At 38.9% G+C, this 26,335-nt stretch overlaps 7 protein-coding genes across 8 annotated transcripts in view; 2 read left to right on the forward strand and 5 right to left on the reverse strand.

The window, feature by feature from the left end:
- Positions 1-26,335, forward strand: part of LOC133841366 (serine-rich adhesin for platelets) — a 97,263-nt gene that overhangs the window by 35,466 nt on the left and 35,462 nt on the right.
- Positions 12,514-13,749, forward strand: LOC133842847 (uncharacterized). The gene has a single exon (XM_062276120.1). It carries the CDS (start codon positions 12,653-12,655, stop codon positions 13,574-13,576), a length of 924 nt encoding a protein of 307 aa, XP_062132104.1. The 5' UTR covers positions 12,514-12,652; the 3' UTR covers positions 13,577-13,749.
- Positions 14,416-16,666, reverse strand: LOC133841932 (uncharacterized). The gene has a single exon (XM_062274786.1). The coding sequence runs from the start codon at positions 16,516-16,518 to the stop codon at positions 15,661-15,663; it is 858 nt and encodes a 285-aa protein (XP_062130770.1). The 5' UTR covers positions 16,519-16,666; the 3' UTR covers positions 14,416-15,660.
- LOC133841933 (uncharacterized) lies at positions 16,695-17,551 on the reverse strand. The gene has a single exon (XM_062274787.1). The coding sequence runs from the start codon at positions 17,465-17,467 to the stop codon at positions 16,697-16,699; it is 771 nt and encodes a 256-aa protein (XP_062130771.1). The 5' UTR covers positions 17,468-17,551; the 3' UTR covers positions 16,695-16,696.
- LOC133841382 (uncharacterized) lies at positions 18,058-19,335 on the reverse strand. The gene is made up of 2 exons (XM_062273809.1): positions 19,189-19,335; positions 18,058-19,152 (listed from the first exon to the last, which is right to left on the reverse strand). The coding sequence occupies exon 2, from the start codon at positions 19,146-19,148 to the stop codon at positions 18,309-18,311; it is 840 nt and encodes a 279-aa protein (XP_062129793.1). The 5' UTR covers positions 19,149-19,152; positions 19,189-19,335; the 3' UTR covers positions 18,058-18,308.
- On the reverse strand, positions 19,525-22,553 carry LOC133841381 (uncharacterized). Its single transcript, XM_062273808.1, has 2 exons — positions 20,667-22,553; positions 19,525-20,606 (listed from the first exon to the last, which is right to left on the reverse strand). The coding sequence occupies exon 1, from the start codon at positions 22,411-22,413 to the stop codon at positions 21,652-21,654; it is 762 nt and encodes a 253-aa protein (XP_062129792.1). The 5' UTR covers positions 22,414-22,553; the 3' UTR covers positions 19,525-20,606; positions 20,667-21,651.
- LOC133840634 (calponin homology domain-containing protein DDB_G0272472-like) lies at positions 23,265-26,062 on the reverse strand. 2 transcript variants are annotated; one of them, XM_062272577.1, is made up of 3 exons: positions 25,464-26,062; positions 24,270-25,358; positions 23,265-24,164 (listed from the first exon to the last, which is right to left on the reverse strand). In XM_062272577.1, the coding sequence occupies exons 1-3, from the start codon at positions 25,924-25,926 to the stop codon at positions 23,395-23,397; spliced, it is 2,322 nt and encodes a 773-aa protein (XP_062128561.1). In that variant the 5' UTR covers positions 25,927-26,062; the 3' UTR covers positions 23,265-23,394. The 2 variants fall into 2 exon arrangements, with proteins under 2 accessions (XP_062128561.1, XP_062128560.1); XM_062272576.1 differs by having other exon boundaries at positions 24,270-26,062.

Raw genomic sequence — 26,335 nt, forward strand, 5'->3', positions numbered from 1 at the left:
TCGTCATACAAACATTTTTTTTTTAAATTTTAATTTAAATATTTATTTTCCAACAAAATTTATAAATTTGATAAAGTTTTTCAAAACTCAAAAACTACTCTGAGTAATAATAGCTTGAAGAAATAAAAGCTGAATGAGTCTAAAAAAATATATACATACAGGTAAAAGTGAAGTGAATATAATAACAAAAAGGGAAGCTTTAGTCGAGTTTGCTCGACTGAGAAATACCCGCTACCCATTTAAAATAAAGCAAAATGATGTGGTTTTATTCTTAAAATACAACAAATTAATATACTACAAAAAAAGGCTATAATTAGTATATTTATATAATACTTCATTCAAAATATATCATAAATTGAAAGCTATAAGAAAAGTCAATCAACTACTCAATGATGCTTTGCCATTTCTCTTATGTTAATCTGGATAACAAAATCCAAATACCCGATCTTAGGGTATACATAACTGAACAGCTTTACAATGGCCAATTGAGACAACATCACAGGGCAGGAAGGGGAGTGCTAGATGCAGTTCACAATATATTACAGCTAATTATGATCAGAGCAGTCGAGCAGCCCATTGGCTACGCAATTTGACGGCTCTGGCAACGTGCAACGTGGAACGTGCAACAGGCGGCAAATTCAATGCAATTTGAGGCCAAGGCGGCAGCCCGCTGTGTGAGTCATATTGGCAACACGGCGAACGCGTCTAATGAGCCTGGTCAGCCGCAGGCTTGGCCCGGATCTGGATTTCTGGCTCTAGCTCTGGCTCTGGCTCTGTGCAGTCCCTCAACCAGATGTGCGGTGAAAGCATAGAGTGCGAATGTGTACTCTAATTTAAAATCTAAAGTCGCTAATTACAAGTTGTGGCCAGCGTTATTATTCGTACACAAAGTCGTACTCGCATTTACAGCGCACATGTTGCGCATGTGCAATGAGACTGCCTCGTTGCCCCTTTTGCCTCCTCTTCCATGTCTGACAGCCTGGAGAATACGTGCGTGCCAAGCGGATTTGATGTGCCTCTTCAGCTGGGTGGGTGTGCGAGTGTATGTGTGTGTGAGTGCACATTCACATTCACATCTGTAACGTCATCATCACGATGATCAGCAACTGGCTGCTAACTGCCAACCGGTTTCTGCATTTATTTTAAATGTTGCAAATATTTAAAGCGGGATTATCCACGACTCAACCAGAGGCCTGGCCTGGTTCTGGACTTCTCTCTCTTTCACTCTCTCTCTCTCTCGGTTGCAAGCCACAGCTGCATGGCATGTAAATCGCTTGTAATTAGTTAAGAGTCTCGGTGCGTCAACGTTTAAAAGGAGCAGACAATAATTGCTTATTAAAAAGAATGTCTTCTGCAACAATTTTTATGACTGCCAAAGTCAGTGCGAAAATTGACTGCAAATTAGGTGAGCGGAGCAATCAAGAAACCAAAGCCAAAACCTAAATAAATTATGCAAAAATGTGAATAAATAGTGCGATTATCGTAATAAATTATTCTCAAAGAAAAATGGAACGAGAAAGCTTAAATAGAACGAATATTCGAGATATTTGTTGTATTGGACAAATACTATATTAGGATAAGGAGTTTAAATCTATATTAAAGTTAATAAATAAGTCATTTGAGCTTGAGGATATTATAATACTGATTTATATTTTCCATTTAAATTGTAAGCTTCCCTTCGTCCGCAACACTTCCGTCACATTCACAAATCGAAATCAAAAGATAAGAAAAAAGAGAGAGAACACAAAACTGCATACATAACATATTCCATGTCTTTAAAAATACCTAATAGATAAAATATATATTTTGCTCAAGCTATATATTTTTAGCCCTGTCATCTTTTAACTTTAGTACAAGACAAAATCTTTGTAATTGAATTGAATATTCAATTTTTATAAATTTCAAGATCATTTCTTCTCATTTCGAATTCAAATCTCAACATATAATTAAAATAAGGTAATAAGATTTCAAATATAATTTCTTAAAAGAGTCCCTTCATTATTGAATGCTCGCCAAGTAACTCATTTTTTTAGTAAGTGTGGTAAGGAAAGCGTCTCTATACTTTTAATTGAGCTGAGTTATTTCATTCCCCGTTTTATTTTCAATTATATCAATAAATTTCAACTTCATTGCCTGACGTTCAACTTCTCCTCGCTTCGCAAATTAATTAATCCTCACTTGCGTCTTCTCAATATTAATATATTTGGATGTTTCCCTCCCCCCGATTGGACTGCCTTGGCAGCTACTCAGCTTATGTTTTTGTTATTTTTTTTTTGTTTTTGTGGGATTCGACACGCCTTCACCGACGCTTTCACATGGCTGACATTTGACAGGCTCCTCGGTTGGCCCCAAAAACCCAGTATTTATGTGGATAATACACTCGTATATCGTATCTCGTGTGTCCCGATGTGTCTCAAGTGTAAGAGTGCAAGTTGGGGCCAAAAAAAGACAAGACCCAAATACCAAGCGGACAATTTGTGGCTTGCACTTTGCTTGTTGTTGTATTAATTCAAAATTAATTGCAAATAAATTACAAAGCAATTTGTGTGTCGGACGTTGCTGCTGTGCTGCTCTGTTGTTATTGTTTGGTTGCTGTTGCAGTTATTGTTGTAGTTGTTGTTGCGGTTACCACGTCAGCTGCATGCAAGTTGAAATTGGCAGTGCATTTAATTATAAATTAATTATAATGCAAGTTGTACTTATGCACGTCCACGTAATGCCAATAATCATCAGGCGCTGCATTTAGGGGCAATATAATATGCCAAGTTGATTTTGACGTTGAGCTCATTTTTCATATTACCCCCGTCTCCATCTCCATCTCCATTTCCATCATCGTCTCGCCTTGACTTGCCTTAATTTCATTTTATTTACGCAAGACGCAAAAAACAAAAAACAAAAAATGCAAACAGCAAATGGCAAATTGCCTTCGTCTTAATTATGGTAGTATTAAAAAATTATTAACAATGCTGCCAGACGTTGTCGACATTTCTGTGGCCAGAAGTTGAAGTTGCTTGAAGTTGTTGTAGCTTTAAAAGCGATACGATATGCGTGATAATAAGCCTCAATTGCAGCCAGAGATCAGGCGAAGCGTGTGAAAAGCGCCAGCTGGCGTCCGGTAGCGGCAACTAAATTGAGTTACGCTGTCAAAATCAGTATTTCGCTTTTTTGTTAATTGAATTTCATTAAATTTAAGCAAAGTCAATAAATAGCTATTTATTAAATCTATAGAAGCTAAACTAAATTGTGGGAGTTATTGAAGTTATTTTGTATAGCAAAAAAATGCATGCTTACTCTTAGTCTTAGATGCTTTGGCTGACAATCTGGTATATTTTGCACTATATAGTATATTTTAAATGTAGTACTATGTCAATATATTGAATATCGTCTTTGGTATATTTATTTTTGCGGTATAGTACTTTGGTATATTTTAAAATTTGGTATATTTGGTATATTTTAAAATTAGGTATATTTTCAAAATTGCATTCTATGGTATATTTGAAATATGATGCAAATATAGTATTTGGTATATTTTCAGTATTTTCGGTATATTTTAAACTTAAGACCTCACTCTTGCTTTGGCTGACAATCTGATATAATTTGAATTTGAATAATGTAGTATTTTTACGGTATATTTATTTGATAATGTGTAACGGGTATCTCAGAGTCGAGCACACTCGACTGTAGCTTTCTTACTTGTTGTTAATTGAATTTAATTAAATTTAAGCAAAGTCAATAAATAGCTATTAATTAATTCTATAGAAGCTGCGCTTAGTATTTGTGTAATTCAGCATTATTGTTGGGTACACATAAATCACTTGAATTTGCCATTTGAGTATTCGTGTTGACCTTATCCAGTTGCCACTTGAATTCAGCTTTGTTGCATGCATCTCTACGCGAGAGAGCGGACAATTAATTATTGAGTGGCGATTTCGACTACGCTTGTACTACTTATTAAAACGTTAAGCTGTGGGGAAAATAATAATAATCATAAAAGTCAAACGAGGCAGCGTCGGTGAACAACAATAGTGCTGCAAGTATTTCGCTCTCTCTGCCCACTGGATGCAAACTAAAGCAAGCTGGACTAGGCAATGAGCGTGCGCATTAAAATAAATTTAATATTGCCGCATGGAGCCGGTTGCCTGTCGCCAGTTGCAAGTTGCGAGTTGCAAGTCGCAAGTCGCTTCGAGAGCTCTGCGCATGCGCCACGTTTTGAGCCTGAACTTGGCCGGGCCTCTCATAATTTGCAACCGAGTGGTGGCAAAGCCACAGCGACGATGTTGGTTCAACTTTGCTACACTCAATTAAATGCCTCTCCACAGTATATATCCGTATGCTTATGCTGCTGTCTTTTTCTGTGCTTTTGCTTGTGTTTGTGTGCCAGCAATAGTTAAAGCCAAAAATAGCATTTAAACTCATTAATTTAACGCGTGATTATGACCATGTTTGAACGACTATGACTACGACTACGAGTATGAGTATGAGTACCCGTTGTCTGCTGGCTGCTTCGATGGTTGGTTTGGCAGACTAGCTCGGCTCCTCTGTTGTTTTGAGTATGAAAAACGTTGCCAAAAGGCATAATATTTGCTGTTTTTATTGTTGCTGCCGCTGTTTGCTGTTGTTGTTTTGTGTTTTTGTTTTTGGCATTTATTTTGCGCTTCTTTGAGTCGTACGTGGCACACTACTTTGGCCATCGCATTGATGTTTTATGCATCAGCGGGACAATTTAGCCAACTCGTTGGATTACACTGTGTGATTATTATCAACTAGTGCGAGCAATGAATAAATGAAAACTGCACAAACGAAAGAGCAATCCTATATTGTAATTGGACACTTTTAATTGCTATAAAAATTTGTGTGATTAATATTAACTAGAATAGAAATTGTATTCATAAAAACTTAACTAAAAAATAATTTCATTTATTCGAATATAACCCAACTCCGATTTCTTCGAGTGTTCTTTTTGTCCGCGTCACAAATTAAATGTACATTTGGTTTGGCACACAGAAAAACCCACAACTGCAACTGCAACTGCTACAACAACAACAACAACAACTACAACTACAACAAGAGTAAGAGTCTAAACCCACAAACGACGACTAAGCATAAAAAAGATGCCACAATTGCGATAATTTTTCTATTTGTTAGCGCTGCGTTTTGTGGCCCCAAAAGAAATTGGCCATGAGCGAAAACGTACCAGGTTTAAGCCAGCATTAATATTTTATGTGATTATTCGAGGCCAATGAGGGGACAGAGGGCAGAAGCCCAGTTGTTTATTCAACTCAGCCATGCAACTCTCAGAAGGCAAAAGAAGGAAACGACTTTTAACTCGTTGTTGCAGTTGCAACTCGAGTGTAGAAACGTAGAAACTGCAACTCGATAATTGCAATAAAGGCGCATTCTTAGGCCATTTAGCCAAAGGCGCTAATTCGTTTATTATGAGCTAGCTGGCCAACTGGCTCCAAAACTCCCGCAGATCCACAGCCGCAGATGCTGTACTAAATTCACCAAAAAATATGCATAATTTTTCCACTATTTATTTTGCATTTTCGCTTCGGTACTTGGGTGTGGCCCACGCCAAGGAAATGCACAGACAATGGCAGAATGGCAAAACAACCAACGTATAAAGTGCTGCTTTTGTTTGTTCAATATCTTCAGATAGGCGAAAAGGAAGAGAAATGGATATTCACAGTGGAAAGAGCAGAATTTAGTAAATTGATTTCTGAAAATTGATATTTTTAATTATTTTTTGATATTAACTTTTGGTAATGTCTCTGAGTTAAGAGTTTAAAATGATCAGATTTAAGTAAAGCAAATAAACTTTATTTATAAAAGTATTGTAGATCAACGGAGTCGAGTTATTCAGCAGGTTGTCATGATATCTGATCACTAATTTTTGCATTCAGCAGGAAACGTATTAGCAATCAGAAACATCATTTTAAAGTTTTCTTAAATTGACACAATAAACTGAAATCAAGGGTGCTTTTATTATAATATTTTTGCATAAATGCAAATGAAAAGTTGAAAAGTGTGACCATTCTTTATAAAAACTGGTATTTATTAGCTTTTTTTGAGTGAAGAGGTATCATGCTAATCATCAGCAATTGATTACTGACGAATACAAAAATTTATGATTATCAGTCTGTCTTATATAGTAAATGCTTCTATAACATTTGTAATTACAATCAAAACTAAATATATTTAAATTAGTAAAATGAATAACATTCAATTATTCATATAAATAATGTTTCTTTTATTACTACTTCTATATTCAAAACTTACGCAATATTAACAATTGCAAACTAGAAAAGTGTTTGTAAAATAAAGCATTCTCTTGGCCAGCTGCTCTTTGAGGCCTTTAGATCTCATACCTTGGGCACTTTGCGTAATACATCCGTCAGTTGGGTTTGCCGATGCTCCAGCTGCGGCTGCTGATGTTTGTTCGCTGCTTCTAATTAAAACATACAATACCCAAATTAATTACTAAAACAGGTTAACTTGTGCGCAATAATAGTCATCTATCCACTCACTTGGCTAGGTCAACAGCGGCCACAACCTGGCGACGTCGATGCGGCTGCCAATGAACCTCACCAAAAGCATCCTCCCGGCTCAGCTCAACTCCCGGCATATGCCATCGTCATCCTCTGATGTTCTTCTGCCTCACTCGTGGCGCCAACGAAATTTGTTTGAATAATTATTGCAGTCAACTGTTGTGGGTTGTCCCTGGGCTCGTTGGCAACGAGCTTTTGCTTCTGCTCCGGCTCCGGCTCTGGCTTCAGCGTCAGCTTCAGCCACGTCAATTGTTTTATTAGTCTGTACAATGCCGTTGGGCGGTGCAGGGGACAACGCGGCGTATGTGCAACGCTTCAGCGTCATGTGTCTTCTATTCAAATATTTTGGTGTACAGCTCGTCTATATAGTATTTGTATATGTGTGTACATTCACTAATAACTATTTTACCTTAGCGACATGTGTCGCTGCCCCCGGCCCCGCCTCCAGTGAACCATCGAGCCCCACAACGAAATTTTTCAGTTATCCTTCGGCTAAAAGTGTCCTCCGCTGTTTTGACTCGCTTACTTCACTCTGACACTGCGCATATGTCAGCTGCGGCCCTCATAACTTATTGAAGCACATAAATTTCACTTAATTGGCATTGGCAAATAATAAAATACCAACAACAACAACACAAACTAACATATTCAGTAGTCTTTTCTCTCAACTATTGAACTATGCATTACTTCCAATTAGCCTAAAAAAAAAGTAATTATATCTTTGGAATTACATTTAGTTATTAATAAAGATATATATTCAAGCTTTATTATTGGACGTTACTTCTGGCTTGATATCGATTGTTGATAAACTAACTTTAGATGCACATTTGGTTCTTTGAAAAATATTTCCTCAAGCTAGTATTTGAAATTAAATTTAGTTTAAAAAATCTAGCAAACACGGGGCTCTTCAAAAGCATTTAAACTTTTTTGGCAGACTGCAAATGAAATTTAAAGTTTTGATTGTGATCAATTAAAAATCTTAGAAGATGTTCAACAAATAATTTTATACGGCAATAAATGACTTCATTTTCGCTTTGGCTCACAATATGATATTTTTTTGTGATATTTTGAATGTTTTTATTATATTTTTGGTATATTCAACTTGAATATTTTAATCCCCAATTTTTATTTGAACATGGTTAAAAAAAAAAACATCAATTATTCAAGTACTTACATTTTTTGTTAGCATCCGAAAAGAACATAACTGTGGTAAAGATAAGTTTCTCAAATAAGTGTTTTCTTTCATAGGCAGTCAAAGCAAATGTAAAAGCGCATTAAAGCTCACAGAGTGTTAGTAAATAAAGTTAAGGATGTAATAAATACAAGCCAATGAAATGGGGTATGTCCTTAATGGTTAACAAAAGTGCTGAATCTTTTGAGATTGCTCAACTTAAAGATTTTAGAAGATATTAAGAAAACATAAAAGTATCAAATTGCCTGGTCAACTGCACCCTCGTCATCGTTAAAGAATTTGCAGTATAATTAGAGACTATCTAAGCTATCAGATAATCAACATCTGGTTAGTTGGAACTGGAGCTGGAGCTGTAGCTGGTTGCAGGTTGTTGCCCCGCGGTCATCTAAGCATATTTCAAAGCCTAACTAAATACATTTTTAATTATGATTTTACGTAAATAATTATGACCTAAGCCAAAGTAACAACAAAACGGGTTGCAACTTGCCAGTTGCCAGTTGGAAGTTGGTAGTCGGCAGTTGGCAGTTTGTGTTTGTGGCTAACAGCAACAAAATGTGGTAATATCCTACGATACCCAGCGGAGTCGAATGCTTTAAATTAATAATTACGGAGAAAAGGCGCAGGCGACTTTCAGGCGCGTCGTCAGTTTGCATGTAGCTGGCAAAACGCGAGTGAAAAAAATAATTAATGCACTTAATGTGTAATTATTTCAATTAAGCGATACGTATATTTTGCAGTGTCCCGCTTCGAAGTTAGCGTCCGGCTCTTGGCTCACGGCTTGGCAGTGGGTCCTGTTTCGTTTCGTTCCGTTTCATTCCGTTTAATTGCCCATCCACAAGCTGGGGGGTTGGCCACAAATTAAGGTCGGCCTAATTGGCTTGCGACTGACTGCGCTTATTGCCCCTCTTCGGCATCGAGCGATCATCGATAGAGACCGACAACCGCATATGGACTACTGGCCACATACTGCTGCTGACCACATCAATCAGCCAGATCAGCTAAATGCTATGCCGGCCAATAGGCAACCGGTTTTTTGGCCAACAATTTGACTTAATTATAAAATGTCGTGCGACTGTCATTACAATAAATTTTATTTAGTCAACGCTTGTAAGCCAACGACCAACAACTAAAAGCAAAAGCAAAATGCCACTGATGTTAGAGCAAAACTCTTTTTTGGGGCTGCCCCTAATCGCGGCATATAAATTAATGTGGACACACAATCGCCAGCGTCAATATGTTGCAGCCGTCTGAGTGCTTCGCTTTGCATGCAGCAACATGCTGCGAGGTGTGAATACCAAAGCCTATAAAAGCTGTAAAAATTATGTTAAATTAAAAAAAATATCTATAGTAATAGATGGTATTTTTTTTTTTTTTAAATTTACATGCAAGCATTACATTAATATTAAGTCCAAAGTATTCTTAACTTACAACTGGCATTGAAAAGCATTGCAGCTTCGCAACATGCATACGCAACATGTTGCCGCAACATTAATTGTTGCTTGGCATGTCAGCTGCTGATGTTGCTGTAACTCGCTGCAGTTGCAGTGCAGCTTATTCTCCTATGTATTTTTTTTTTGCCTGCAATTATTGTGCGATTAGAAAGTTTTCCGCTTGCCGCCGCATATTGATATACAAATGCCGCCTAATATTTCTACATATTTTTACATGTGGCAAGGCAAGAAGCTTGTGCCAATGACGTCGGGCTCCGCTTCCAAAGTGGGTTAATGGCATATTTATTTATTACCGCCATTTGACGCGACTTTGGCGCTGCTTTCCAAAGCGTCGTCTTACACTCACGTGCTTAGTTCTGCCCATTTCCTACTTATAACTCTCTCGCTCTCTTCTCTCTCTCTCACTTCTTAGATGTGTGTTGTAACAGGCGCACAGCAAAGGGCAAGGAGAACATCGTTTTCACAGGGACTAGAACTCAACTCAGGGAGCATTCACAAAGAGAGCACATATTTGAAGATATTTTAGTTGTCAGGCAATTTCTATGTGCCTCAAGTATGAATGTGTGTGTGTGTGCTGTATGTAGAAGTGTGGAATAATTTGATTGTGGAACATTGCAGTGCACTGGTTACTAATTTAGTGAATGAAATGATGCTTCTTATTTCAGTTTATTTGAAAAATTGTTCAAAATATTTTTTGCATTTAAATTAGTTTAAATCAATTTTAGAAAGATTTTCTATTCATTCATTTTAACTTCAACAATTGTCACAATACATATGCATTAAAAAATAAAATAAATTAAAAAAAAAAATTAAATGAAAACTATAAATATTACAAGTAAAAATTTCTAACTATGATTTTAGTTTATTTGAAAAGTTCCTTAAGCATTAGCTGCCTTCAAAGTAGTTTTATTTATTAATTTTTCATTACATTTCTTTTAACGTTATCCTCAATATTTAACACAATATAATACACTAAATAATATTAAAATAAATAAAAAAAATTAAAAATAATAAATATTAGAGAGAAAAAAATTGAGCGCAATTTAACAACATTTTACTGGAATAAATAGTGTTACTTTAATTACTATGATTTGGTTTTCATTTTTTAAAGCTGTTAAAAATAACTAAAATGAAAGCTAACTGTGAATCACACACACACACACTCATACACACACATGGTCTGTCAGTGTCAGAAAAAAGAAAGAAAGAAGACAAATATGTAGTGAATGCTCTTACTCGCTCTCTCCTTTAGTCGCATTCAATTTGATTATGTTATGTCCGGCAGCTATTTTAGATTTGATTTTCACACACATTTTGAGTTATACATTTCGCTCTTTGCTGCATTCTAACACTCCCTCTCTCTCTCTTTCTCTCTGTGTGTGTTTGTCGCCTCGAGTATTTTTCATATTTTAATTTAAATTAGTATGTGAGGGAGAGACCGAAAGAGAGAAGGAGGCACTCACACTTTGTCGGAGAGCTACTCACTGGCAGACAACGAACGCTGTTATAACTCATTCAGACTCATGTTCATGCCCATCATCTGAGACTGAGACACATTCTGCGCTTAACGCGCTGATGTATGCTAATGAGCCGCATTGTGCCGTTAGTCCGAGAGTCCTGCTCCAGGGTTGTCGAGTCTCTAACTGATGCTGTTGCTGATGGTGAGCAGGATGGTTGCCTGCCGTCCATAAATATGCATAATGCAATTAACAACCAAATGTAATTGCGAACACAGAAAATAGAAAAGCGTAAAAAGCAAAAAAGCAAAAAAAAAAGATAAGCATGCAAAAAACACAATCATCCACCCGCCTGACAGTGACAGTGACTGCCAACAGTGACTGCAAACAGTGACTGCAACTCGTCAGCTGTCAGATGGCGCCAGCAGCTGGGCTGCTGTCTATGGAAAATAGTTGGATTTATTTCTTTGCATACTCGTACAACTTTCCAGGCTCCTAACGTGTTTCCCGAGCACATTTTAATTAGGCTATTGAACAATTTGAGAACGCATGTTAGCTGCCTTTAGAATTGCCACCGCCTCCACTTGTAAACCAGTTTCAGTTCGAGACTTCCACAATTCGATTTTGGCCATTTGGCCACTTGGCTCTTAGATCCGTCTCTCTCAAAATCCGTTGCGAATCTGTGCCAAATTTCGCATAAAAAAGCGCCAACAATTCACAGCCTAAAAAAAAAAAATAAATAAAAGAGACACCAAATAAAAATAAGACAACGGCGAAAAACCGTTGCGTGGCTTAGCAACTTGAGACTTCAGTCAGTCTCAGGAGCACCTGAAGAGGGGACGGGGACCGGGAGGGGGAAGGAAGCCAACAGACTGTCTGCAAGCCTTTTTGGCTGAGTTTGGCTGATTGGGCGCGAGTTTGGCTTGTTTTGCATTTCTTTGCAAGTCGCAAGTTTTGTCTCATGGCTGCGTAATAAAATGCATTTTAATTTGGCTAAATGTTCAATTAAAGCTAAACATGCGCAGTTTGTTTTGTTGTTCACTGTCACAACAGCAAGGAAAGGCGCAGCAGCAGCAGCGATTTCAATGTGGAGACAGTACTCGAAACAATTCAGCAATCTATCTCTGTGTATGTTGTGTGTCTATCTATCTATCTAGCTATCTATCTATCAATGATTATTTCAGTAGACACGTTAGGAAACGACAAATGTTTGAAATCAAAGTAATCCTATACTCTCTAAATCAATTGTGGTTTTCGTTAACAAGACTATTATTATTACTTACTTCTTATGGTTATGGCTGGTACCTCTTTTCTGGCCACCATATGTGCCGAGCGATTGACCAAGTTTATCACCCGCTACTCCAAGGTCCAGTTGAGCACGAGCAGCGCCCCAACCATCAGCCAAGATCATCAACGGGTCGCTGCCATGGACCGAAAGTATTCGCAACGTCATGAGAATGTCCAGGCTGTGAAGAGCATCTATGGTTTTATTCTGGGATCGAACAATCGATATCAACATCTCCAACGATCTCTACTTAGGCGTCCTGGACTGCTCGATGTCCAACAAGAATTCCTTGAAAAGGCCTCAGTTCAAAATTCAGAGCTAAACGGAAATTGGAATCGGGCATTCCGAAGATTTCTCTTTGACAGTCCCAGCAACTATGTAGTGTGACAACTTACGATCAGATGATCTTCTAACATTCCAACTGCAGTTTGACAACAATATTTATTGTCGTCAAACTGCAGTCGGTTTGTTCAGAAATTTCTTTTGCTGCTCTCAATGTGCTCATGGAAATACAATTCGTTTATTTTAAAATTCGTTTTGATTTGCCTTTCACTTCGAAAATAGTTTTAGTTTAGACTCTCAGTTGGCTCTGCTGCTGCGTCATGAAATGAGCAACTGAAAACTACAAAGTAAATTTATTTTCCACACATTTCGTTTTTCTTTTGGCCTTACACAAAATTCAAATATTTATTGGTTCCGCTCATTTACTTGATACCAGAATGCCGCAAATTGCTAGACCTCTGAGTACGGGCTGGAAATGTCTTTTGGCCCGGAAATACGACGTAATTCCGTTCAATAAAGCCTTCTTTCATCGCTCCAATAAGTTGTCCAGAAAGGATGTTCACACCCCTCGGGATCCAATGAATTGTCCCAAGACAAAGACTACGGAATGCCTGACACTCAAGAAACGCAAATGCAGTCCAACCGATCCACCAGTTAGACCATGCAGCGAAAAGGATTGTGAAAAGCAGCCAAAAATATCCTGCTGCAGGAATACATCTCTCTCCAAGGATGTTTGCCAGCCGTCATCGAATAAGGACAAGAAGAAGACCCACAAATGGGAGTCGATGTGGGAGTCGACGCCAATGAACATGAAAACGGAGACAGCTCTAATGTGGGATTATCCAGCCGAGTGCTGTCCCAAATGCGACGATGTTCGCTTCGATGTGCTCTACTATCGACCCTCGACCCAGAAGCAACAGTACCAACGCACATGGTGGGAGTGCTGTCCTCGGATGGTTCCTAAGCGCGTCTGCTGCTACTGTGATGCCATTCCGCCCGAGAAGACGCGGCGCTGCCTGCCCCTCTGTCCGCGCACCGCCTGCAATCAGGACCACGAGGAGAAGCGTCTGAAATGTCTTAATGACAAGGGCAAGGACTGCATGCGCTTGACCATGCCCTGTTGTCGGGCTGCTCGGGTGCCGCCCGTCTGTAATATTGTGCGTCGTCCCTTGGACTGTACCAAGACCAAGTGCCCGTTTCCCAGCTACTCGGAGTGCCAGCAAATGGAAGCGGCTAACATTCCACAGAGGCCGCCACAGTGTCGCTGCTTAGACCCGCCATCCCAGTGCGATTCAGTGCGTGCGAAGGCAAACATGACTCACGAGCAATTGAGATTGTGCCCATGCCCCAAGTGTCCTTAATCTGTATCAATATCATGATGGATCACTACTATGCAAATCGTTATGAACTGTTGTATTTATGCTGCACAATCTCGCAGTATCTATAAAACAGTTTGAAATGATTTGCTTGCAATTTCAGAAAATACTTTGAATTCAATAGCTGAAGGGGGAACCAATAAATACAAAAGTCAACTGTCACCTGCGTGCATTTTTAAATTTTGTAACTGAAACAACAGGAAATTGCTGCTTAAGCGCAGAAATTTTCGCAGAACCAAACAATTGCAATGTCTAACTACTGAGTCTCTACTGTTGAAACGAAAGAAAGAAAAAGTGATCGAACATGCAAAAAACTGAATAAGTTATTTTTTTGTGCAGTTGAGATCTTTATGTCAATCTTGTTCATGTGAATACTCTTGAGATGTTATTAGATTTCCGTTTACTAGCATTTTCGATCTATTGTGGCAGGAGAGGTATGACAAATATTGAAAATTTGTGCATTTTTGATATTAAATTTGTGGTATTAAAAGTAAATCCTCGAATGTGCTACACAAGTATTACTTCCCACAAAAGAGTAATCTAACGGACAAATAATAAGATTAAACAACCAACGAGGCAGGAAACAAACTAGGAGAGCAAAAAGAACGATCTAGATCATGGAATCAAAATGAACGAACGAAATTAATCAGAAAATTTAACTATATTCAAAGTTCTATTCTTACAGCGATGATGACAATTTGAATTTGTTAACTTATTTTTGGTAGTTTTCGAAATACAAATTTCAAATTTCCTACATCAAATATTATTAGTTTTGCCCATTCCTTCAGATTTGACACTTCATAAATTATTTATTATTGCACATCGCTTTGTTTGATATTCAAAGCTTTCCTCTTTATTTATTTGTTTACAAAATTTCGGTTATTTGTTAAAGTCAGAATGTCGTGCGTGATTGAGATTGGCCTGTACACACGTAATGCATATCGTTGGATCCAGAAGTCTTGGAAACCTATAATGCGACATGCCTCTTCTAAGCACTTGTGGCCAGGATCTCAGGAACTCATGAATATTGGAGGTGTTTCGCATTTTAATGGCGACAGTGAAGTCGATCAAGTGGCACGTGGCTTTCTCAACAAAAACACAACATCGGATGACCATCATAAGATCGGAAGATGCACACTTCAGGGAAATACGGCTCAAGAGGTTGAAGGACTATGCACAAATCAGGAGCTGAAGCAAGAACTAGACCAGCTCGGTGTAGATTGCAAGGCAATGGATGCCCTAATCAATAAGTGTGCTGTGGCAGTTACAGAATTAGAGAAATATCTTAGTATGAAAGGCACAAAACCCTTGGCGACCTGCGATCTCAAGGAAGCGCAAGATGCGTTGGCAGTGGCTGGAATCAGTATGAAAGATGTGGAACAGTCCAATATCATTTTCAGAGGCGCTATTAACATTGTTAGGTCAGATTTACATAAAGATCTGCCGCAAGTAAAAACTGTTGGCGCTTTGGGTAAAATTCAAAATGAGACCCAAGGCAACATCTACAGTTATAAAGCATTTCCAACAATTGAGGTTCCGTTAGCTCCTCCAGCCCAGAAAACCGATTCAAGTGATGCATTTGATCCCGATAAATATGATGTAAGTACCGATACGACTGAAACTGAGAAGAGCCAAGAGGCACAGATGCAGACTGTACTGGATGATTCCAAGTCGAGGATTCTTATGCGTTATGCACTTCTTAAGGCGCTCTATGTTTTGGAGGCTGGCGGAAAAAATTGTAAAGCAAAAATTGTATTCAACGATCCAAAAAATACCGAAGGTTAAAAAAGATGTAGTAAAAATTTAAGAATGAATTTAAAATGCATTTTATTAAATTATTCTCAATTTCATTTAAAGTCACAGTCGATTGTAGTTTGCCCTCAACAGAGTGGATATTGTATGCTGTGATCAGACTACAATCGTCAGTGGCGTCAGGCAGGCCAAAAAGAAATTGTGATGTCTAGAGGAGTCCCCCCTATGAATACTTCTCAATTTAGGTAACTTCGCTTGACTCTACGATTGCGATCCTTCGTCTGTTAAGCTTCCAATTCGCTTAGAAAGATTTCTGGCTAGCCTGTTGGACACTCGGACTTTAATTTAAATTGCTTTTGATGAAGTCCTTCTCTGAGTATTTCACATATGCTCGGCGGCACCCGATTACACTCCCGTTCACGCAGAGGACGTTGCCACTGTCTCGTCTCCGAAAAACTCTTATGCGGCGCCCGTAGCCTTAAACATTTGTTGAGCTTTCGCACCCGATGGCAGTAGGGTGGACACCGAGCTGGCTTGCAGCAGGGCCAATGGATTTTTCTGCACTTGTTATTCTGATCAGGATCGGTCTTTTTGCAAACGTGGCGCATTTGCACGTAGTCAAAGGTGCAGGTGACAGCGGGACAACGCTCCTTGACCCTTCGCTGTATTTCGGGAGGCTCAATGGCATCTAGACAGCATACTTTTTTCAGGCGCTCCTTGATAGGCGGACATTCGGTCCAGGTACGCTGAAAGGCTCGCTTCTTGTCCGACGGATGGTAGAACATCTCATCAAAGCGCGGCAGCATCTTCTTACAATAAAACTGCTCCTTGGCCTCGCACTTGGGCTCCCACATCGAGCGAAAGGGAGGTCGCTCCTTGGGCTTGGTTACTGACGGCTTGAACTTCTCGGGCGGTGGAAACACCATGCGTGAGACACAGCAGGGCGGTTCGAATTCTCCATCTTTGGTCCGTTTTTGAGCTTCCACCATGTGTTTGTCCAATGGTATTTTATTAGTTAGATAATCTCGTGCCGCGCCACATTTGTCTTCGACCACAAAGCATTTGGTATTAGGTGGAACGCAGGGCGGATCCGAATGTACGGGTTGCTTGCAGGAGTAAGTTCGTACTGTAGTTATACCAATGCGACTGCCATAGACTCGTCCAAAATAGCGCATTTTGAATAATTGCTGCCGAAAAAAGTAAAAAGTTTTCGAAAAAGAAATAATTTTGAATTTTGATTGAAAATGTCTAAACAAATAAATATTCCATATCTGTAGTTGTTCCGGCTAGAGACTAAAAATAACTTTATAGAAAAATGCCCGGATTACTAAATTCTTGAAAACCTCATCTGCTTTACGATAGAGCACGAGCTCGCCTCTTGAATGGACAGTAGTCAACTAATGCCTCTGTGCATTTCTTAAACATCCCAGCATTATGGTGAAATAATTTCCACATATCGCAAAGGTTTGGCTTCAACTTGCACGCACATTCGGTTGGACAATACTGAGGAATACACTCCGCATCACACTCTGAAAAGCTGGGAAATGGCGCCTTATCTTTTGTACAATTTTTGGGTATTTTAACAATGTGGCATTTCAATTTCGGATATTGCCCCAATCGAATATTGTACTTGCACAGCTGTTCCATTTGGAAAGCGTACATCTCAGCTGCGGTTTTCTCCTTCTGGGGTGGCGGCCTTGGACGCCGTTTCATGGGCAGATTGACTTCTTTATCATAGCAACAGATTGGCTTGGGTCTGAGCCAAATATGTGGACACTCACACCAGGTACGTTGGTAGCGACGCGTCTTATCCGAGGGTCGATAATAGACCATGTCGTGCTTGAATAAATCGCAGTCAATGACGGCCTGTTCTCTGTTTAGGATTTCCAGCAACTGCTTGGAGTACGCATCTTCCAGCACCTTGGCACTATCCACTCTCTTATAGCAACGATTGGGTATTGCAGTCGTTTTTCCACATTGCGTCTTATGTATGCACTTCGTTTGCATTTTACAACATTCCCCTGAGCTGGCATCGTAGTTGCCCCAGTGGTAGGCATAATGTGGACAGATGTGAGGCGTTAAGCGCAGTATTTGTTGTGGTTTCAAGCGGCATGTTAAAATCATTTTTAATCTCTGTAGACCTGAACAAAAAATTTATTTTAGAATTGCCAAAAAAAGGAATAGTTTTGAAAGCATAGTTATGTATGAAATGTTGGTCTTGGCATATTTCGATTCGGATCAAACGATTCGTCAATGAAAGCAAAGTCAATAAATTAGAGTCAATTGCGAACAGTGTATTCACACTGCGTGAGGAGGCGAGGACAGAAAATACTAAGGTTCATTTTAAGTCGCATCTCTCTATCTCGTTTTAAAGCATTTTAATGTGGTATATTCCATTTTACTGACATGTTTTATGACTTTGTCGTTTTGATAGAAATGTGCCTTACGGTCTTCTTAAAATATCGATCGATGTGGTACTGTTTCGATATATCAAATGTATCGTTCGGTATATTTTTTTTAGTATTTTTTGTATATTTTTGATATATTTTGCTTTTATTCAAAATGGGTAGCGGATATCTTACAGTCGAGCACACTTGCATTCTTTATTTCTATAAAAACGTGTCATCACGCTAATTTAAAAATCATCTACAAAATAATTTACAATACTGCTAACCCACGGAATGTATCAACCAGTTAAATCAAAAAATCAACTATTAATTCATCAACATTTTTTATATAAAAGTAATTATTGTTGTGCAAAATAGTCCGCGTTTTTTTTAAATTATTAGAAAAGTGGTATATGGCAACCTGATGTGAAACTCGAGTGGGGCTTTCTGGACTTCTTTTATCCCTCCACCATCTTTAGCTCTGCTAATGTTGATCTATAAAGGATCGATAACTTATATCGTGGCTCTTTTAATTTCAGCAATCAAATATTTAAAAAGTGGGTTTTTTTTGTTGATAATTAAGATTTTCTATTACGGTAATACTCCCATACTTGACACATCATGGGGGTCTTTAGGCAACTGCATTCAACGGGCGGTGCATCGGGTAATGGATCAATTAGACACTCCGAGAAGGCTGGATATTTAGTTAAGCGCTTGCGGCATCCTGACGGTTTTCGACCGCCTTCTTTGCAGGATGGGGGAAACCTAGATGGCTTACAGCCCTTAGCACTCAGACGGGGACATGGTGAGTCCGCTTTTTTGGGTTTCACACACAGGGCCAGGCCCAAGTCTGGACCACCACCAATGCATTCATTATTTGTCTTGCCAGGTAGTGCCTCAAGTTTCTTGAACTTCCGACGCGGAAGTACCACAGGCTTGCAATCGCACTGCATTTTGACCTTGCGTCGCTTAACCACACACTTGATCCAAGTTCGCTGATATCTGCGTTTCAGTTTATCAGAGGGTCGATAGTGGGTCAAGTCGGCACGTGGTACGTCCCAGGCACAGGGATTCGAAAGACATTTCTTTCTTGCATCGATGAACGAATCTAATAAAAATTCTGGGTCTGTCCGACACTTGTACTCCGTACGTCGCAAGGATTGCCAGCATGGATCCTTGCTCTTGAATGGATCCGGCTCCTTCATTTTCTGCAAATCCTCACGGGGTCCCGATATCTGATAAGCATCGGCACAATCCTCGCATGACTCCACACCATACAATGTATCCATGCATCGCTTGTGCTTTACGACGTTCGGACAACTCGTGACGGACAGAAGACCGATATGTTGCGGCTGCTGGAAAAGCTGCATCATTGCCAACGGCAGTTGGGAAAGGTTCTTTTTAAAGGATTGCATCATCGAGCTTGCAAACTCGCAACTCAAAATTCAATTTCGAGACAATATTAAAAGCCAAAAGAAAAATTTTACGAAAAATTTATAAAAACTTTAATTTAGATTGATTTTCATGTTGCCCGTCGAAATGATGCGATTGCCGAAAGGCTAAGTAAAATAATGAGCACTTTGTGATTCGAACACAGCACAAAAAGCACAACGAGACAGCAAATTCAAAGCCTACTTAGAAGAAGAATTTAATTTTATTTTAAGAGATTGCTGAGATTTCGGTTGGTTGACGGACAGATTATAGTCTTTGTAATTACTAGAGTCCGCACCATAGATATTATGTTAACGCTATGTTAAAATATTCCCTTATTTCCATTATAAACACCAGATCATATAATCAAAATAAGGTTTATTCAAAGCTATGGTCCAAAGGAAAGAATACCAAAATCCAGCCCATTGCAATTATAGTAAGTTTCTTTCTTGAGCTTCGGTTCTTCATCCGCCTGTAATTTAAAAGGAAGCACACGTTTGCGCACCGGAGGACGTTTAAATTCCTGCATCTGAAAGGTTGGTTTCATGAATTGAATGCTCTCTCCATAATCGTTCCAAGTGCGATAATATCTACGATCCGCCATTGATGTTGGCGTATAGTGTGTACGATCGGCTCTCGGAGTTGAATTATATTCCGAAGTACGGTTCAGCATTGAGGAACCAGCTTTATCTATCGTCTCTGAACTAGGCCAGTTGTCAAATTGCTGATCAACTGGACTGGATCGATAGGACTGATGATTCCTGCCGTTATGAGATCCGTTGAAATTAAGGTTAGCCTGACGAGTTTCCTTACGCAGCTCCCAACAACTATTCTTGAGATTAGTTCGATTGGTAGCCATGTGGACACCGCGTCCTGCTTTATTTGCTAGCTGAATGAAAGGCTTCAGTGAGCGCATTTTTGTTTTTATAATAATTTTGATTCTATCAACCAAAATATCAATTTATTATTTTTAAATTTTGATAGCATTTGAAATATTTAGAATATAGTTTGAAACACTTGGTTAGAAGTTAAGCTGAGGTTACTCAGTTATATTTTAATTTACGAGCATAATTATACGAGTTACATGATTTCATCATTTTAATATGTGCTACTATCCAAAGAAAATGCGCTAGTTCTGATAATGCAGTTATTGCGAGGATAAGAAATTCGCGTCGACTTATGCTTCAAGGAACCAAGTTTACGAATCGCTAAGTTGATTGGGAAAGCTTTCGACTTTTTAACGTTCCCACTTCCTCGCTGTTTATTTCTACATCTACTACTTTTAACAACTTTGGGTTCTACTTTGGACGAATGTGAAATTTTTCGCTTGCGCATATCACAATTAAAATCGTTAAAAGCAGGTTCACAGTCGGAAATTCTTTTTGTAAGCGACGTCAACACACTTCGATCAAATGGTTGTGCAGGCATCGGTTCTTCTTCAGATTCTAGTTAAGTTTGTATTTAAAGTCTGGCTGTATGATATCCAATTGATATGATATGCTCACCTATCTTCCTTAGCCAGGTGCGACTAAATATGCGCTGATTAATTGGACGGGGTCTGTAGAACTGCCGATCGAAAAGAGAAAATCGTTTCCGTCTCCGTAGCACAGCCAATTTTCGAGCTTCATTGCGTAGCTTGCAACAAGAATTGTTCAACAATGTTGGGTGGCCAGCCATACGAAGAGCTTCGCAAGTCTTACCCAACAAGCTACCGATATTAATCGACCTTAACGATTTCATTCTTACTTTAGAATTTTGATATTGAGGAAAAATATAATAATATTGAGTATTCAATGTTTAATAAATTTGAATAGAAAGCATAATATAATATTCGAATTTTCGATTTGGGTTGCTAAGTTCTATTTATTATTTTATTGCAATTTGTTGTCATTGGTCGGACACAAATTTGGTCGCTTCAGACAGTCGCACTCGCTAGGTTTCCTTTGACTTATGGGTTCCTTTTTGCATTCTGAGAAACTCGGGCTTGGAGCTGGAACTTTCGTGCACTTCTTTTTCTTCGGTGCTCGCTTACAGCTGCGTTCGGGAGTATTCTTACCATCGGTCTTTGAGCTCTTAGCATATAGTCTATGAGTTAAATATATTGTGGCCTTTGTGCATCGCACATGAGACACAAGACGTGAAATCAAATTTGGCAGCATAATTTAAAAATAATACTTTGAGACCGAATATATATGAATTATGAATTTGAGTATGAATATGAATTTTAATCTGAGTATTTCACTAATTTCAACCCGCCTACTATATAAATTTAATTTTATACTAAAAAAGGCCAATTGATGAACTTGCATGTGGAAATTATGTTAATAATTTCATAATTTAAATCAATTTATTTAATTATGCAGTTGGCTTTTCTCATAACTTGAAATTTAAAATTTATAATTACAATTATACAAAATAGAATTTAAATATAACTATAATTATAAGTTATAATTGAAATAGCTCTCCTGATTTCGCCGCTACATTTTTAGCTTAGGCTTCACCACATCGCTTCGCGGGGGGTTGTCCTCTAGCGTAACGCCGTCTTAATTCTGCCCACGCATCGCATGTGGCTGGAGTGAGAAGACACTTGCATTCGGTGGGAGGTACTTCAAGTGGTGGATCCTTTTTGCACTCCGAAAAACTGGGATATGGTGCTTTACGTTTCGTGCATCCTCCAAGACTTTTGAATGCACTTCTGCATTTTGGTGGCTTGCGTCCAACTTTGCAGCACGGCGCTTTAATATACACACACGTACTCCTCGATTTCTCTTTCGCACAAGTCTTGACCTCGGCAGCACTGCCGCCTCCAGAGTGAGCCTTACGCTTGCGACGAACGATCTTCGGACGCTTCAATTTCTCATAGAGGCACACCTTTTTGGGCTTGATGAGGAGACGAGGGCATTCGTTCCATGTCACTTGATACTTGCGCTTCCGCTTATCAGTTATGCGATAGTACTTCATGTCATAACGCAGATCCATTTTACACAGTTCTGGCTCACAGTCTTCAAACTTCCACATTGATATCAGCTCCGGGCGCTTGGGCGTTGGCTTTGGAATATGCAACTGCGTCGGTTTCAAGCCACATGGATACTCTCTCAGTACTGGTGGCGCACACTTCGGCTCTGGCTCAGGCTCACACTTATCGGAATCCGAGTAATTTCGAAATGGTCGATTTAGAAGCACGGCGGATCCAAGTCGAATAAACGACCTAAATTTGCAAACACCGAAATTTCGTGGGGGTGACAATATCATTTTCGAATAGATGAATTCCGAAAAAAGAAAATAATTTAATTTATTACAAAAATCTGGGAATAAAATAAATTTAGTCAGAAACCAAAAAAAGAGAATCTGAGATTTTGTGGCCAACGATAGAAATAGGTATAATTTTCTTATAGTAACCCCCAAACTACAAAAAGAGTAGGTCATCGCCTCCCTTGATGAATATTTTTCAAGTGCAGGGCCAACTTCGAAATTTGTCAAAATATTAATGCAATTCCATAATTGCAGTTTTCTAACACGATAAATAATAATATATTAGTGATAAGTCTCTTTGGCGAATGGTTTTTGAAATGACTGACTAGTGATCAGAATTAAAGATATGCTAAGGGAGTTGGTGAACTTGAATATTGAATACAATTCAATATTGGTGAAGACCAGCGCATCCACACGAAACGAGCAAGTATGACGGCTACAGTCAAAAGTTATCAAATACTAAAAATGGTATATCGATGTAATAGTATATTAAAAATATACGACATTGGCAATTTAAAGGTTGTTCACAAAACCTAACATTTTTCACGCTCGAAAGAACTACAGAAGAATCTACAACTACAGTTGCACTATTATTAGTAAAGAAATAATGTTTATCATTAATAATTAGTGATCAGAAGAATTAAAGAACTAAAGAAACTTGAATTCTAATAGAAAAGTATGCTAAAGGAGTAGGTGAATAAATACAATTCAAATTTGGTGAAGATCAGCGAAACGAGCAAGTATGACATACAGCATATCAAATACATAACGATGAACTAGCATACTAAAAATGTACGACATTCAAGGTTGTCCACAAAACCTAACAGTTTTTGAATTTACTACAAAACTTGTAATCATAAAATTAGAATGCATTCTATTTATTAATATTTAATATTTATTCTTGTTTATTAAAAACTACGAGATATATTTGATGCATGGATGTGAAATGCATCGGCATTCAAAGGCCTGCTAATGATCTTTCTAACAGCGAACAGCTTCTTTGGTTTCAGCCTTCCTTACTTCAGGTTTCTCCTCATTTAGTTTAGTTCCAAATATATTTTCTAAGAGGGACTTCTCCTCATTCCGCTTCTTACAGGAGACATTATTGACAACTGGCTTTTCCTCTTTCTGCTTAAGACCGAAGATCTGTTCACAGGTGGGCTTTTCCTCTTTTGTCTCGAGGGTTTTCTTAGTTTCAAGGAAGGACTTTTCCTCATTGCGCTTCTTACAGGAGATGTCATTGACAACTGGCTTTTCCTCCTTCTGCTTCAGACCGATGATCTGTTCCTCTTTTGTCTCGAGGGTTTTCTTAGTTTCAAGGAAGGACTTTTCCTCATTGCGCTTCTTACAGGAGATGTCATTGACAACTGGCTTTTCCTCCTTCTGCTTCAGACCGATGATCTGTTCCTCTTTTGTCTCGAGGGTTTTCTTAGTTTCAAGGAAGGACTTTTCCTCATTGCGCTTCTTACAGGAGATGTCATTAAAGGGTTTCTCTTCATTTATCTTAGTCCCAAAAACATTTCCTGTGAACGACTTTTCCTCATTGCGTTTTTTGCAGGAGACGTCATTGACAACTGGCTTTTCCTCCTTCTGCTTCAGCCCGATGATCTGTTCACAGGTGGGCTTTTCCTCTTCTGTCTCGAGGGTTTTCTTAGTTTCAAGGAAGGACTTTTCTTCATTGCGCTTCTTACAGGAGATGTCATTGACATCTGGCTTTTCCTCCTTCTGCTTCAGCCCGATGATCTGTTCCTCTTTTGTCTCAAGGGTTTTCTTAGTTTCAAGGAACGACTTTTCCTCATTGCGCTTCTTACAGGAGATGTCATTGACAACTGGCTTTTCCTCCTTCTGCTTCAGACCGATGATCTGTTCCTCTTTTGTCTCGAGGGTTTTCTTAGTTTCAAGGAAGGACTTTTCCTCATTGCGCTTCTTACAGGAGATGTCATTGAAGGGTTTCTCTTCATTTATCTTAGTCCCAAAGACTGGCTTTTCTTCTTTCTGCTTAAGGCCGAAGATCTGTTCAGAGGTGGGCTTTTCCTCTTTTGTCTCTAGGGTTTTCTTAGTTTCAAGGAAGGACTTTTCCTCATTGCGTTTTTTGCAGGAGACGTCATTGACAACTGGCTTTTCCTCCTTCTGCTTCAGACCGATGATCTGTTCCTCTTTTGTCTCGGGGGTTTTCTTAGTTTCAAGGAAGGACTTTTCTTCATTGCGCTTCTTACAGGAGATGTCATTGACATCTGGCTTTTCCTCCTTCTGCTTCAGCCCGATGATCTGTTCCTCTTTTGTCTCGAGGGTTTTCTTAGTTTCAAGGAACGACTTTTCCTCATTGCGCTTCTTACAGGAGATGTCATTGACAACTGGCTTTTCCTCCTTCTGCTTCAGACCGATGATCTGTTCCTCTTTTGTCTCGAGGGTTTTCTTAGTTTCAAGGAACGACTTTTCCTCATTGCGCTTCTTACAGGAGATGTCATTGAAGGGTTTCTCTTCATTTATCTTAGTCCCAAAGACATTTCCTGTGAACGACTTTTCCTCATTGCGTTTTTTGCAGGAGACGTCATTGACAACTGGCTTTTCCTCCTTCTGCTTCAGCCCGATGATCTGTTCACAGGTGGGCTTTTCCTCTTTTGTCTCGAGGGTTTTCTTAGTTTCAAGGAAGGACTTTTCTTCATTGCGCTTCTTACAGGAGATGTCATTGAAGGGTTTCTCTTCATTTATCTTAGTCCCAAAGACATTTCCTGTGAACGACTTTTCCTCATTGCGTTTTTTGCAAGAGACGTCATTGACAACTGGCTTTTCCTCCTTCTGCTTCAGACCGATGATCTGTTCCTCTTTTGTCTCGAGGGTTTTCTTAGTTTCAAGGAACGACTTTTCCTCATTGCGCTTCTTACAGGAGATGTCATTGACAACTGGCTTTTCCTCCTTCTGCTTCAGACCGATGATCTGTTCCTCTTTTGTCTCGAGGGTTTTCTTAGTTTCAAGGAACGACTTTTCCTCATTGCGCTTCTTACAGGAGATGTCATTGACAACTGGCTTTTCCTCCTTCTGCTTCAGACCGATGATCTGTTCCTCTTTTGTCTCGAGGGTTTTCTTAGTTTCAAGGACTGTTTCTAAGAAGGACTTTTCTTCATTGCGCTTTTTGCAGGAGACGTCATTGACAACTGGCTTTTCCTCCTTTTGTTTAAGGGCAAAAATTTTGTCAGCAATAGGCTTTTCTTCTTTCTGCTTCAGACCGAAAGTGTTCTCTGCGAAAGATTTCTCCTCATTGCGCTTTTTGGAGAAAGCATCACCGATCTGAGGTTTCTCTTCTTTTTGCTTCAAACCGAAAACCTTTACAGCAAAGGGCTTCTCCTCATTCAGCTTCGTCCCAAGAGTTTGATTAGTAAACGCCGACTCTCCAATCCGCTGTTCTACCCTTTGTAATTTGGAATACTTTGCCATTAACGTTGAACCAGTAGATAGACAGCGACACACGGGCTTAATTGTGCGGAAACCATTATTCTTGGCAATGGACAACATCCCGAATTTTGAATAAAAACCAAAATGCCGATGTAAATAAAATTAAACAATTTTTTGTTCGGGGTTGAACCAAAACTTAAAAAAAATTTGGAGAGATGTTATTCGTCTGAACGTAGGCCGAAAACTGACGATATAAATTTAGGCGCACTTAGGGCTTTAAAAAAATTTGATATCAAGACCTACTAAGTTTTTAAAAATAATAAGAATCTGCTGGTGTTTAATAATCTGAGGAAGAAATAAAAAAACAATCAATGCAAATTAAATATAAGTTAAATGAAATTTTTTTATTAGTAGCTGAGACATCTTTTCAGTAGGTCTTGAAAATTTATAAATAAAGTAAACTAGAAAGCAAGAGTATTCGAATGTGACATACCATATAACTGTTTTCATTAAAGGCAAAACATTACAG

Source organism: Drosophila sulfurigaster, chromosome 3 (assembly GCF_023558435.1).
Source record: "Drosophila sulfurigaster albostrigata strain 15112-1811.04 chromosome 3, ASM2355843v2, whole genome shotgun sequence".
NCBI lineage: Eukaryota > Metazoa > Arthropoda > Insecta > Diptera > Drosophilidae > Drosophila > Drosophila sulfurigaster.

Excerpts from the sequence above, each read along its gene's own strand:
- LOC133842847 (XM_062276120.1), top strand. The coding sequence starts at position 12,653 with ATGCCGCAAATTGCTAGACCTCTGAGTACGGGCTGGAAATGTCTTTTG.
- LOC133841932 (XM_062274786.1), bottom strand. The coding sequence starts at position 16,518 with ATGCGCTATTTTGGACGAGTCTATGGCAGTCGCATTGGTATAACTACA.
- LOC133841933 (XM_062274787.1), bottom strand. The coding sequence starts at position 17,467 with ATGATTTTAACATGCCGCTTGAAACCACAACAAATACTGCGCTTAACG.
- LOC133841382 (XM_062273809.1), bottom strand. The coding sequence starts at position 19,148 with ATGATGCAATCCTTTAAAAAGAACCTTTCCCAACTGCCGTTGGCAATG.
- LOC133841381 (XM_062273808.1), bottom strand. The coding sequence starts at position 22,413 with ATGATATTGTCACCCCCACGAAATTTCGGTGTTTGCAAATTTAGGTCG.
- LOC133840634 (XM_062272576.1), bottom strand. The coding sequence starts at position 25,926 with ATGTTGTCCATTGCCAAGAATAATGGTTTCCGCACAATTAAGCCCGTG. Across the intron at positions 24,165-24,269 it reads AAAAGAGGAACAGATCATCG|AGGAACAGATCATCGGGCTG; the intron begins GTCTGAAGCAGA and ends TTGAGACAAAAG.